General features: G+C 29.7%; 1 protein-coding gene across 4 annotated transcripts in view; it reads right to left on the bottom strand.

Moving 5' to 3' along the window:
• LOC107173724 (calcitonin gene-related peptide type 1 receptor-like) overlaps nucleotides 1–13,392 on the bottom strand; it is a 73,108-nt gene that overhangs the window by 16,865 nt on the left and 42,851 nt on the right. For all 4 annotated transcript variants that reach the window (XM_089228779.1, XM_089228780.1, XM_089228781.1 and 1 more), the window contains 4 exons: nucleotides 8,640–8,746; nucleotides 4,685–4,776; nucleotides 1,175–1,301; nucleotides 760–980 (listed from right to left, as the gene is read on the bottom strand). In XM_089228779.1, the coding sequence (XP_089084905.1) occupies nucleotides 760–980; nucleotides 1,175–1,301; nucleotides 4,685–4,776; nucleotides 8,640–8,746 (547 nt within the window). The remainder of the gene's footprint in view (nucleotides 1–759; nucleotides 981–1,174; nucleotides 1,302–4,684; nucleotides 4,777–8,639; nucleotides 8,747–13,392) is intronic.

A 13,392-nucleotide genomic window follows, 5' to 3' on the forward strand; every position in this document is an offset into this window, starting at 1 on the left:
CTAGGCTTAACACAATAATAAAAGTTTTTTAAAAATAAATTTCGACTACTACAAAATTATGTAAATCTCAAGCGTAATCTTTTAATAATAACTCAAAATAAAAAAAACTTTAGATCGTATTGATTTATTATTTGTTGCACTCTTGCATGCAAGTAATTTTATGAAAGAAATTTTTTAATTATAACCAATTATATAACACGTATTATCAGAAGGTATTTTACTTATTAACCTTACTCCTATTAATATACATCGAACAATTTTTCTCAGTCATCAAGCTCGTTAAAATGAGAACTTAAAACCTACTTCATTATATTTAAGTATCGACAAAAACTAAAAGTCTTTATATGTCGGTTAGTAATAGTTTATTATGATCACGTTGTTGCAGTCGGCCAAGACCAGAGACAATAATATTTTATTATAGTCAACCAAGACTGTGCAGATGGATCTTAAATATATATTCAACGAAAGTGTTTACAGTAAATTCTTCCCAACATCTGTCTTGATAATTATTGTTATCAGAACAAAATACGCAATAGCAACTGCAGTATTTGTTAAGACCATATAGTTTACGGACATTTGCTATCGTTATAATTATGCCGTATAAGTATAGATATTTATTACAACGGGTTGATGGTTTTTGGTCAGAAATATTGAATGAAATAATAATTATTAATTGTTATTTTTTCTGTTGAGTAAAAAATAAAAACAATTCTATATACAATACCCATATCATGATCGTATTAATTAAAACGTACTAACTGTAAAGTCTCGCCGGGAGTGGCTGTCCGGAGAGCCGCGTATGTGGACACCAACAGTGCCGGTATTCCCCAGCCAATAGTGTGCAGGAACGGCATCACTTTGGATTCGGTGAGGAACGTGACTACCAGCAACGTGTGCAAGTATAGACCTTCGCAAAACATCCAAAAGTACGTGGCTACCAGAAAATACTGGACCAGAACGTGCAGTAGTTTGCAGCCAAGCTAAAAAATTTGGTTTTCAGTTGGTTTACGCATGGCGAAGACGTTAACTATAAACTGTTTTCTCGGATTTATGTTAAAAATATATCAAACATATTATAATATTGTCATTATTTGAAAAAATACAAATAAATCCATCTTTCGTATGAATAAAATGTTAAGATCTCGTTTTCCAAGTTCGTGTCTTAACTACTTACCCCATTCGTCATCAGTACCGGCAAATTGTCGACCACCGCCTCGTACCATACCAACCATAGACAGTTATTGACGGCCAGCGATATAAACAAATTCTTGTGTATCTGTATTCTAGTGCACGTAAGACTCCTAGAAAAAATATTACACCAAAAACTGCAGCATATTATAGTGTTAAGAACAATAAATTATAAGCGATACAATTTCGTTCGTATTTTGAAACACTGTGGACAGTAAAACGAGATTAAACCGTTTTCCGAAATTATACTAAATAATGCAGTGTTAAAAAAATCGTATATTATAGAATTAAAATTATGATTGTCAATAGTGTATATATTTAACAAATCGACAATACAAAAAAATTTCAAAAATTCAAAACTAATATAAACAATTTTATTAATATATTAATAATACGTTAACAAAGTAGGTATTATCTATAGTTACATTCAAAAAAATGTATTTAAAAAAGCTGGACAGTTTAACGAGACCGAGTGTTTTGCTTCACTCATCTACACTCAGAATATACATATAATGGTAAGTATTATGACATGAATTTTGTAACAATAATAGATCATAATCAAAAAAAGATTTTGAACGATGCTCTACGGAGGTTGAAACGGTGTTCGAAGGTTATCTTTAAACTTACAGAAAATGTATAAATAAATATCAAAAAGGACCTTTTCAAATGATCATCAAAACTCGATTTACCATTTTTTAAACTGCTATATTATTTTTTTCACACTCTTTTTGTCTTAAAAGTGTTCACAAAAATAAAATAAAAACTCGTAAAAACAATACATTTCTTGTTTCACTTATAATCTAAAAATATTTTTTTATATCACTTTATTTCTGTAATAAATCAAGTTTTTGTAATTTATTTGTTTTATTCAATACTTTCTATTTTCAATCTTAAATTTTTATTTAAGTGGTCAACTAACCGAATTTCAATCTTCTTTTTATAATGCTGCATTATTTTGTTTAGTTTTAAATTTCTTATTTTAATATTAATATTTAAAATGTACATTGTACAAGTACCTAATTCATATAAAATACACCATACCTACTATAACTTATTATTATTACCACCGTATGATAGGTATATCAACTAATCAAAACAATCAAAATTATCGAGTTTACCTAATATATGAGTACATGAGCCAATAGAAAATTAAATGGGTTATAAATTTGTAACATAATCTGATTACATGTAAAATGTTCTACAAAGAAAAGTGGGCATGACCGAGTATTAAAAGTTGGTATGTTCTAGATTAAAATGCAGTCATACTAAAAGCTTATGGAAACAAACTTAATTATTTAAAATATTTATAAACAAAGCGAGCTGCTTTTATAATAAAAAAAATTTCGTACAATGCAGCCTGCAGGCTATAAAATACAATAAATCAAAATTTGGCTAAAGCTTTGAAAGATAATTAGTCTTTAAACAATTTGAAATATTTACCTAATTAAAAATACATTTCTTAATATGTCATCTTATTTTTATTTTCAATACTTCCAATACACAGGTTACAGGTATCTGAAACGCTTGAATATATACATTTCCAGAGCGTAACAAAACATTCTCATAATTATAATATTATGTCACGGGTACATATTTTACAATGTTAAGACTTATGACACTTAACGTACTGACATCTTTTTTTATGCAACACGTTTTATGTCTCCCTATGTTTAAAGAAAATGTATAAATAATAAAGTTAAAATTATAATAAAAAAAGTTATTGATCGCTATACCCCAACACCGATGACATAAAATGAGAAACGAATGGCTGATTTTGCACGTGACGTTGTGCAGTTATCTTTTTGTCATTATCATTTACATACACATATATTTAGATACGAAATAAACCCTTTTAGAAATATATGGCAGCTAATCGGTAAATTTTAATTCACTATTCCAGCTGATTCTAAAATAAATATGCGTGTTTAGTGCGAACTAAAATTATTATTTATCGCGCAACTGCTGATTATTTATATTCACTGACGTATCCCATGGGCTGAAAACTATACAATATCACTATAGTGTTATATACAGGTGGTTTAGGTACCCTGCGAATTCCTGCCCAGGTCAATAGTGTTATTTTCATTCCATTTCCCCCACACACGGACAACTACAACTGTAATGCACACCACCACACACATCGTATTAATAATTTCGAACGCCAAATCATACCAGACATACAATAAATACGAGCAGCGAACGGGCCCGTTTAAAGGATGCATTCGTGAAGGGTAGTTTATTTTCCTTGGGGGCTTAATGTTGAGTTGATTTTAGTTGAAGAGTTGATCCGCGAAACATACGGAATAACAGCGTTTTTCTTTTTCAAAAACATGCACCACTCGTAGTAAAAAGACATCGTTTGGCGCGAACTTGATTGCTTTGGGGATTTAATGAGAGTCGTTTGTTTGACGTTCAAATCGTCTAATAGTAGTAATTATTTAAACTACCGAATAAAACTACAGTTGTCATCAATTAATTGTGTGAGATTGAAATGGTTTTAATCGTTGGTTTTACTTAGTCGGTTAGACTAAGTTTTGGGTTTTTGAGCGTAAAGTTTACTTCTACTATTTCAGACACACATTAAACATATACACATTAAACATAAATCATATTTAAATATTTAATGTTTCTCATCATTTTTTAATAATTATAATTAAATTGCTTGCGTTTTTTGTGATAACACGCATTTTTAATTCTTCCAAGGCAGACATTTTTTTGAAAACCTACTTCGATATATAAAAATCTAATTTTGGAAAACAAGTTGATAAGTAATAAATATTTTAAGTTTAGATAAATGGATTGGAGTATGGTACATAGGATACCCCACAAAGTTTTGTTCACTGCTCCGCTCAATTAAACTATAAATACTTCTAACAAATAAATAACTTACCCAAAATTTTACATTTATATGTCCAAACATTCCGAATAATATTTTGCTTCGTAATATAAAATTAAAAATGTGTGTTGGCGTTTCAAAAAGTCAAAAACTGAAAAATATGTTAATGATAAAAAATAGTAAAAATATATTTAATTTTCTAAAAACGCGGTCTGGTTGACTTCAAATTGTATTTTCGAATACGTTTGTGTTTTCTAAAATAAAGTCAATAAAACTTAAAATTTTAAATGATTACTCAGCCTATATAGCCATATTAATATTATGAATATATGTATCAACATACGACTTGTTGATTATTCACATTATTACATAATTATTCAACATTGAATATTCGGCGTACTGTTCTATAATTTACGTTATGTACCTACTATTAATATATATATAGGTATATTATAATATCATAAAGTTATTTCGTGGAAAACGGACGATGATACGTTTTTTCCGCAAATACCATTTTGTAGAAAATATTAAAAAATTCCAAGCACGTAGCCGAGTCAGTATACCTGCACTTTATGTATGGGAAACAATAAATCGAGGAGAGTGGTGACGACGACGATCCATTACAAAATTGTATTATAAAATACGTGCAGTATATAGTACCTGAAATAAAAGAATATGAATATGGAAACCGCCAGAGCGGCCAGCGATACGGTGTAGCCCCATTTGTAGATCATGTTCACTTGATTCCTCAACTAGAAAAAAAAAGAATGCGAAATTAAAATCCATCCTTTGTTCTCGTCAACAGTCAGCCAACAGTGTGCAGACACCGATGCATTAACGTACACATATGCGCGTATAAAAAGCATTTTTCTTAAAAAAAAATATTATTTATTCGTTTTCAAAGGAAAATGATGTCGGCGTACGTGTGAGAATGTATTGTATTATAAGCACAAGTGTATCGTGTATGAGAGAGAGCACTTAAAAATGCAATCTTATTGCCAATAGAGTTATATAATAATATTGGTTATTAGATTTTGTAAAATCTGTTAGTCATTATCAAAACAGATAATATTATTAATTACTAGCTGATCCTGCACAATGGTGCTAGTAACAAATTAAATAATGCCACAGTGTATTTACATTCTGTCTTAAACTCTCTAAATATTAAGCTTCACATAATATTAACGCAATAGTTTGGGCAGTTTTGACTAAATATAAAAAAAAGGTCTAAAATGATATATAATTATAACATAATTATTTAATGCAATACAACCAATATCAATCATATACAAAGAAAAATATTCGTTTATCGGAAACCAACAAATACCAAGTGTGACCCACTCTTTAAATTGCACCAACGGTGCATATTCTCGGATATATATGTATGTATATAAAGTCCAAAGTCAATAAGGTTGATCATTTTTATATGAACTGCTTTTCAACGTAGGTATCTAAAATTTAATCGTAAACGAACATTATCTAGTACAAGTTTCCTCCCAATGCACAACTCATACATGTGTAGTGGTTCAGAAATGATTCAAAATCGTAATTTTGTATTACCAGATGTTTGTATCATTAAATTATTTTATTATACTTCTTAATAATATGTACAAAACGAAATGACTCAAAAACTACTCGTAAAAATTTTGATTCTTTTACGTCAAAATTTTTAGAAAAAATATCCTCTAAAAATGTACAGTAGAAAATAGGCTTTATCATTTGAAAAACAGAGCTTTATAACTCCACAAAAATAACTCCTTAAGAAATACAAAGATATCTTAAGAAATTAAAAATATGGTAAGGTTATATCTATACTATATACTGTTTAATATTATAAAGCTGAAGAGTTAAAAACAGTTTGAACGCGCTAATCTCAGGAACTAATGGTTCGAATTTAAAAATTAGTTTTTTGTTGGATTGTCCATTTATCGAGGAAGGTTATAGGCTATATAACGTTAAAAGAAAGTCAACTGGCTAGGTCGGAACTTAAGAATTTATGAGAAATTTATGAATTTGCTATTTAAAAAGCCATAAATTCTATGACACAATGGAACTTCAGTAGGATTAATGTGCCGAGTGTCTCGAGTTCGAACCAGTTTCACCGATCCAAACTTTTTGCACAGTTTAAAAAAAAAAATTCAAAAACTATGCGCCGGCCAAAAATAGAAGAATAACAAATATTATAGTTTTAACATAACTAGGCAACGAAATAATATTAGTACGTCATATTCGTATTTGTATTATTGTTTTTAATTAAGTTGTTGTCCACACTCAATTTGATTTAAACAGTGCATAATTTGATTTTGTAGTAATTTTCTATTGGTTATTGTTTCGTTGGTTCTTTCAACGTTTGTATTACGACTAGAAAAAAACTTAACTTTCTCGGGAGTCTGCTACAGCAAAACGGCTGCGACTTTTGTGCAGAAATGAAACAATGATGGGTGAAAATATGCTTAGATTGGCTACTCAACGACAGTAATCATCGGACGAAACCAAGCTAGGAAATCAAGCCTTGAAAATGCCCGTCAATTAGCTCAACAAAATAGTAAATACACGATTAATAATGAATATAGAACTCACAGGCAATACATTTTTTTTAATTCTAACTTTGCTTATGACTGTAACCTTGAATATTCTGTGCTAAATGATGTTTATATTAGTAGAATGGATAAAATATGCAATAATGCTCATGGACTGTGTTGTAATGGTGGAAAAGTAGTTATACCTAAATTTCCCGAAACATCATTTCGGTCATCCGCTGGACATTTTTAACATGATTAGTCGGGTATTAAACGACGAATTAAACACACATTTTGAATCATATATACAGTTGATATTTTTAACGGGAAACGAAGAGCACGAGGACCAGCTAGTATAGTCAGATAAGTGTATTTAAACATTTTGACTGCATTATTGAAAAAAGGCGTGTGTATACCAGAGGCGTCATTTCAGGTTTTCTTTCGGGTGTGCGAAGTTTCAAGCAGGCCATTTTGAAATTTCACCAGGCCATATAAAAATAGATATACATAAGTATATGTATATTATCCTGCGTTCAATTATTTCCATACATTATAGACCGGTTATTAATTTGATTTTAATCATATAAATAATTGTGCATTCGTGGCTCGTACATTATTTTAGGCTTCAGCAATGCGCAGGCCAATTGTAACATTCTAAAAGTAAGGGGTGCAACCGCACACCCTGCCACTCCCCAAATGACGCCCCTGGTGTATACTTAGTGAACTAAACAAAAAAATAAAAATAAAAATAGAATATTAGAATATTACTCTAAAAATATTATTATTTTAAAATAATCATAAGTTATATCTCAGTATAATATTATGTACTCGTATAAGGTAAATTTATATATTTACATAGTAGGTATATGTTTTATGATTCACTACTACTTTATTGTGTATGGGAAATCCGGAAGTAGGTGGCTCGAATATAATATTACGAATTCTTTGCAGATCATCTGAAGCAACCAGTGTCCCTATGTTAACCTTTTTATTTATGATAAGTATGGAAGGCAAATCATGAGTATTTTGAGAGACAACTAGTGTACACTGCATATTACAGTCATGTCCACGACGTAGCTATAATACGAGCCGTCAACGTTAAATTATTATAGTATTATCATTTTAATATATATATATAACTCTAAATTAAATTGCTATTGTTATTGTTATTTATTTATAACTAACTTGTTGTAACATGTAATATGTTGACACATTTTAATTTTTAATAAATAAAAAAAAAAAAATCATTTTAAAATTATGTCTGGGACTGTATTTATCTATGACCTAGTTTACAACAGGTAGTGTAGCTAGTATAGCTATAAATAGCGGTCGTTCAATGCATAATATGTAGAGAGCAACTGGTACATTTTATCTAGTTTAGGGGATTCGGTATAAAAAAATAAAAATAAAATGCAATTCAAGTACGTCATTGCTACATAGTTTTGCTTATATTATACAATACGCATATTATTATATCTATATATGATGTATAGGTACATAATAGAAATTAGTAGATACACATTACACAGAATTGGCGATGATACAATAATATAATGAGCGTACGCTGCACGTGTTAGTTATATGGTCATTATTACCATTGTATGTATTGTTCGACACGTGGACGACTTTTTTCGAACGATAAATATCCGCGGCAGTTTCAATTATGCACACGCATACAGAACATACAGTTCGGACAATAAACGAGCTTACCTAAAGCGTACCACATTTTCCATGAATACGCATTATTACAGCGTAATCATATAATAATTATTTGTGTACAAGTATATATATATATGAAATTATTATCACAGTTCTGATGTGCATGCTGCGCCGTGGCGATGGCGGGTACAAGTGCGACCATTATTCACGGCAGTCAGCGTCGTTGGCCTATAAATCGTGTCGAGGGTATGAGTGGGTGATGGTTAGGGAAAATGAGACGTATATAGATAACACCACGTCGTCATCGGCGCACGTAATCATAGTAGTAGTAATAATAATAATAATATAATAAAGGTGGCGGGTGAGTGATGAATGTTCAAAACCACCTCTTCCCACCACCGGAACTGGAAACTTAGATATTTTTTTACAACACTGACCTTAAGATCGTCGAGATCAACGCACGTAGTGTAGTTAGACCACGTCTTGTTGCTGTCCGGATGCTTGAACCACGAGCCGTCTGGTAGGCACGTTTTCTGACCAAAACCTGCAAAAATCCATCGAAAATCACTCATAATTATTATGTATATAATTACAGCGATCACCTTAATTTTAAAATTGTAGATTTTCCACAGACGCAAAGTAATGACGTTTACAAAATTATGATATTATATCATACGTATTTTGGTAGTTTTGCCGAAAGTTTTGAGCGCGAACATAAATCTAAAATTTAAAGCATCATGCTAATACAATAGAAACATATATTACGCCGGGCAGGTAAAAAGGTAGGAATAAATGCTATATTAATTTTTTTCACCGCCCCTTAAGTCCAGACAATATTCATTGACCTTTAAAAAAAAAAATACCATACCGGGTAGTAAAAAAACTAGTAGATTCTTTTAGGGCAAGATATCAGTTTTTACATCGCAAGTATGTCCTATGAGTTATGACAATGAAAAAAATACAGCAATAGCGTCTTATATTGAGCTTGAGCATGCGATTTTTAAAAATTATATAGAACAAGTAATAACTGACAGTCATCTTGTGAATTTGGTTAAGAGAAATCTTAACCATGTTCTATTGTTTAATCAAGTACAGACACGTACTTCAACATATTAAATGTCACTATGGATCAGTGAAGAGTTTATTTTTTATTTTTATACACCACTTCAAGTGTCATAAAGATATGATGGATTCAGCGGATATTGCTAAAATTACAAAAGTTAAAATAATAAGAATAACAATTGAGCTGCAAATACATATCTATAAAAAAAAAGATATATCCTTTATTTCTTTGTATGTTCTTTCAATTATAATTTTCTTTTTCATATTAAAGTTTTGTCATTTGTCTTGTATAGTTTAAAGTCGAATGTGCAAACGAATTTAAAAGAATAAGATGTATGCAAAAAAAAAAAAATTAAATACGAGTAAATCAATAATAAGTGTCGAATATACCTCAATATTGAGTATGTTTAATTTTTATTTTACAATAATCCATAATACAATGAAAAATTATTTTAAGAAAAAATAGTCTGTTAAACGCGAACATATATTTCTAAGGATTTTTTTTTTTTTTATCGATCTTAAATATCGACAACGACGACAACTATTATATCTTTTACCATTTCATGGTAGATTTACAGTTAGTTAAGGAACACGTGTATGTGGAGCAAGAATTCCTCAATAAGCCCGGGTGATCACCTTCAATGTTAGACTTACTGACATGATTCCGTAGTTGAATAACGTAAATCCAGATTGTTTTTATAATAACTACATACAGTAGACGTTTGTTTTCGATGGTTAATTAGGAACGGAATTTCCGACTTTAATCTGGTAACATTTAGTGGCGGATACGATTGGTACGATAGGTTGATCGCCTCCCCCCCCTTTTGGGCCGTATTTTTTACATTATTTTTATATCATAGATTGGGCTGAAAGCAGATATTTTAATTTGTTTGATACTATTGACAACACATAAAGCATCAATTATGGTGGGTCTGCCTCCAATAAATTACAGGTTAAATAAAAAAGGAAATTTTAATTTTTGAAAATTCCCTTCCCCCTTGGCCCTTGGGTGTCATCTAGATCCGCTACTAGTGAAACGTAAAAATATATATATGTCAATACGAATGATACGATAACGTTGGTAATCACCCATGCATATGGGAACTAGCGACACCGGCGATACATAACCTCAAAACTCCTTAGTGACTGAGGCTAACCACCAAACCACGTCATGTTCCAGATACTGTATTATATATTTATATTTATACTATTTAATATTTTATTTTTAAATTCATAATTCCTATTGTAGGTTAAATTAATTTGGATCAAAAACAAATTACACATTATACTATATTAATGTAATTTTACTAATTATGATAGTATTTCATATAATATTTCTAGCAATTATTAACTTCTTATAAGTCAATACTGACGTACTATATCAGAAATAATAGAGTGAAGTGGTTCATGGTTTTAATAGCTCAAAATAATATTAACATTTTTAAATTATCGCCATATATTTTTCGATATTTTTAATGTCTGTAAGAACAACTAATAATAAACCTTGTATTAAAATTATGTTCAAACTATCTTACTCACAAACAAAAATGTGAACACACATAAATCGAAAAAAACTAAAAACGTTGTTAATTAAAAATTACTAGGTATATAATAATATTACGAGTATATATTGCACAAAAAATGTCAAAATACTTTAAAATATTAATCAAATCTAGAAAGTGCTATAATATACATCATATGTATGGTGAAAATCCAAGTTTATACAATTGTACATTTTTAAATAAAAAAATAAAATCGATTATGTCAAATTTGGCTTATTTTTTTCTCTCGATTAGATAATTTGAAAATTACTTAGAGTTTTCGAGCCATCTAAGTAGTACTCATTATTCATGAAACAGACACTACTTCAAATGAAAGAAAAGAAAACATTTTTTTTTAAACATACATCATTGTAAAATTAATACATTCATCACTCTACAAAGTATTTAAATATATCAAGTTTTAAATTAGCCATGTATTGATTGAGCTATATAACCAATAAAAAGTCTGCGTCAATATTCATATTAACATAAATAATAGTTTTTATTTCTTATCACCACTAGCACAAATTAAAAAGTATATTTTTCTGACATAATAATTTACCTATTGTTGCAGATAAAAAAAAATAGTATATACATACTTATTACATATATGAAGGATATCATTTATTAAGAAAATGTTATACATAGTATATAATATTAATTCGTTTACCATTTCATAGTAATTCAGAGATTAAAATATTACTTTTAATAAATTTCAATAATTTTATATACATATATAAATGTACGTGTTTTTTTCGGTTTTTAAACAAATTTATGAAAAACATCAGCAAAGTTCATGGAGCTTAATCATAAGAGGTGATGTAAATAGACAAAATTAAGACAATTTTTCAAGATTTAAGGATATTTTATTCTAAAGTGATTTATAAGTAGGTATACTTAGCTACATATTTTATTGGATACAAAAACCAATGACATAAAATATTATTTAAACCTAGTTATTCGTCTAGAATTTCTATATTGTTTAGTGTTTGTACAAAATTTCATATTTGCTTATTCAATACATGAATAAGTAATAAGTATAAAAGTATAAAGGTGTCATGTCTTTTCAATAGATCAATCAAATTGTAATTTCATTCATGTAAGTACCACAAGTGATAAAAAGTGATAAAACCACATATAAATAAAATATATATAATAGACTATACCTACTCGTATAAATGCAACGCACTTGATTCCCTTTTTTTTTTGAGATATATAAAATCAAAAATTTGATTTTCAGAATAGATTTATAATAGAATAATAAACATTATGATTTAATCGCGTTAAATACAGTTCTTGCCAGATAATACGGTGGGAGCTTAAAGTTTAAAGCCAGCGGCACATAAATAAAATATTTTTTGTTGATCTTTTAACTTTATACAAAGAAAATGGAATTTTTTTTATGTTTTAGAGAAGGCATCTATAGTTGAACTTCACCATAACAACGAAGAGTAAAACGATGTTATTATTCAAATTTTCATTTAATTTAATTTTCATTGAATTATGATCTCTCTAACCTAACTTTATGAGCACAAAAACACAACCTGTGTGCGACAACGCCACAACGTAACGGTTTTGATTATACCATTATGAAAAATATTATTAAAAAATACCTTTTAAAATATTAAGTTCGAAGTATGTGCATAATTACATTATAATATTCCATGTTACATTACATTTTCACGTGCGCGACTTAAATATTATACAAATATTGTGATTCACGATGTTTACACGTGTTTATCATCCCGTCGACTTTCTGAGATCACACGGTGGATTTGGTGAAAATAAACGAGTAACTAACATTATGACGGCGATATCATTTATTACGAGACGCACTATTTAAGTGTTCGGAATTTCGTCTTCACAAGCCGATTTAGTGGTTTAGCGTAAGTCTCGCGGTCTTCCGAGTTTTAAAACAAATTAACTTAACGCGTGCACGTTATTCTCTGCCAGTCTTAACAATATTATATACTTATACAACAACCCGAGCGGCCCGAAGTACACTACAACAGCTAATACACTTTGAACGATTCCGGCACGTTTATAGTAAAGTACAAGGCAAAGGCGGCGATGGACGTAACATATGAGACTTATACAGAAACGACAATGTAATTTAATAACATTCATGATGCATCTTACTTTGTGGATATATCGTCTGCTATGACGTATTTTTTTTCTGTGGGTAGGTTAGGTTAGGTTAGAACCTACCTCTTTTTTCTTCATTCATACAAAAAAAAAATCGATTACGTTAACCATTACGTGGCAGTCTCGTTCTGTTCTTCGTAATTGATAAAACTTGTAAAATATTATCATCTCAAACGCGACTTCGTGTTTTCTATACTGTTCGCTTATTATTTTTGCACAAATCTCCAAATCTGGGGCAATGATTTGGCGATCCGCCACTGCCTGGAATTGAACTTTGGATGCACCTTGGGGACTGGAATCTATTAGCCGAATCCTGGTGGTATAATGCATGTACACATATTCCGATAGCTTACGATTTCAAAAGCACTATAGGAAATTTAAAAATGTTCACTTTTACTATATTCTCTTCACTAAATACCAAATATTTTTTCAACGTTCAATT

This window comes from Diuraphis noxia, unplaced genomic scaffold (genome assembly GCF_037042655.1).
Source record: "Diuraphis noxia isolate RWA-SAM2 unplaced genomic scaffold, SU_Dnox_SAM2 contig0005, whole genome shotgun sequence".
Lineage (NCBI taxonomy): Eukaryota > Metazoa > Arthropoda > Insecta > Hemiptera > Aphididae > Diuraphis > Diuraphis noxia.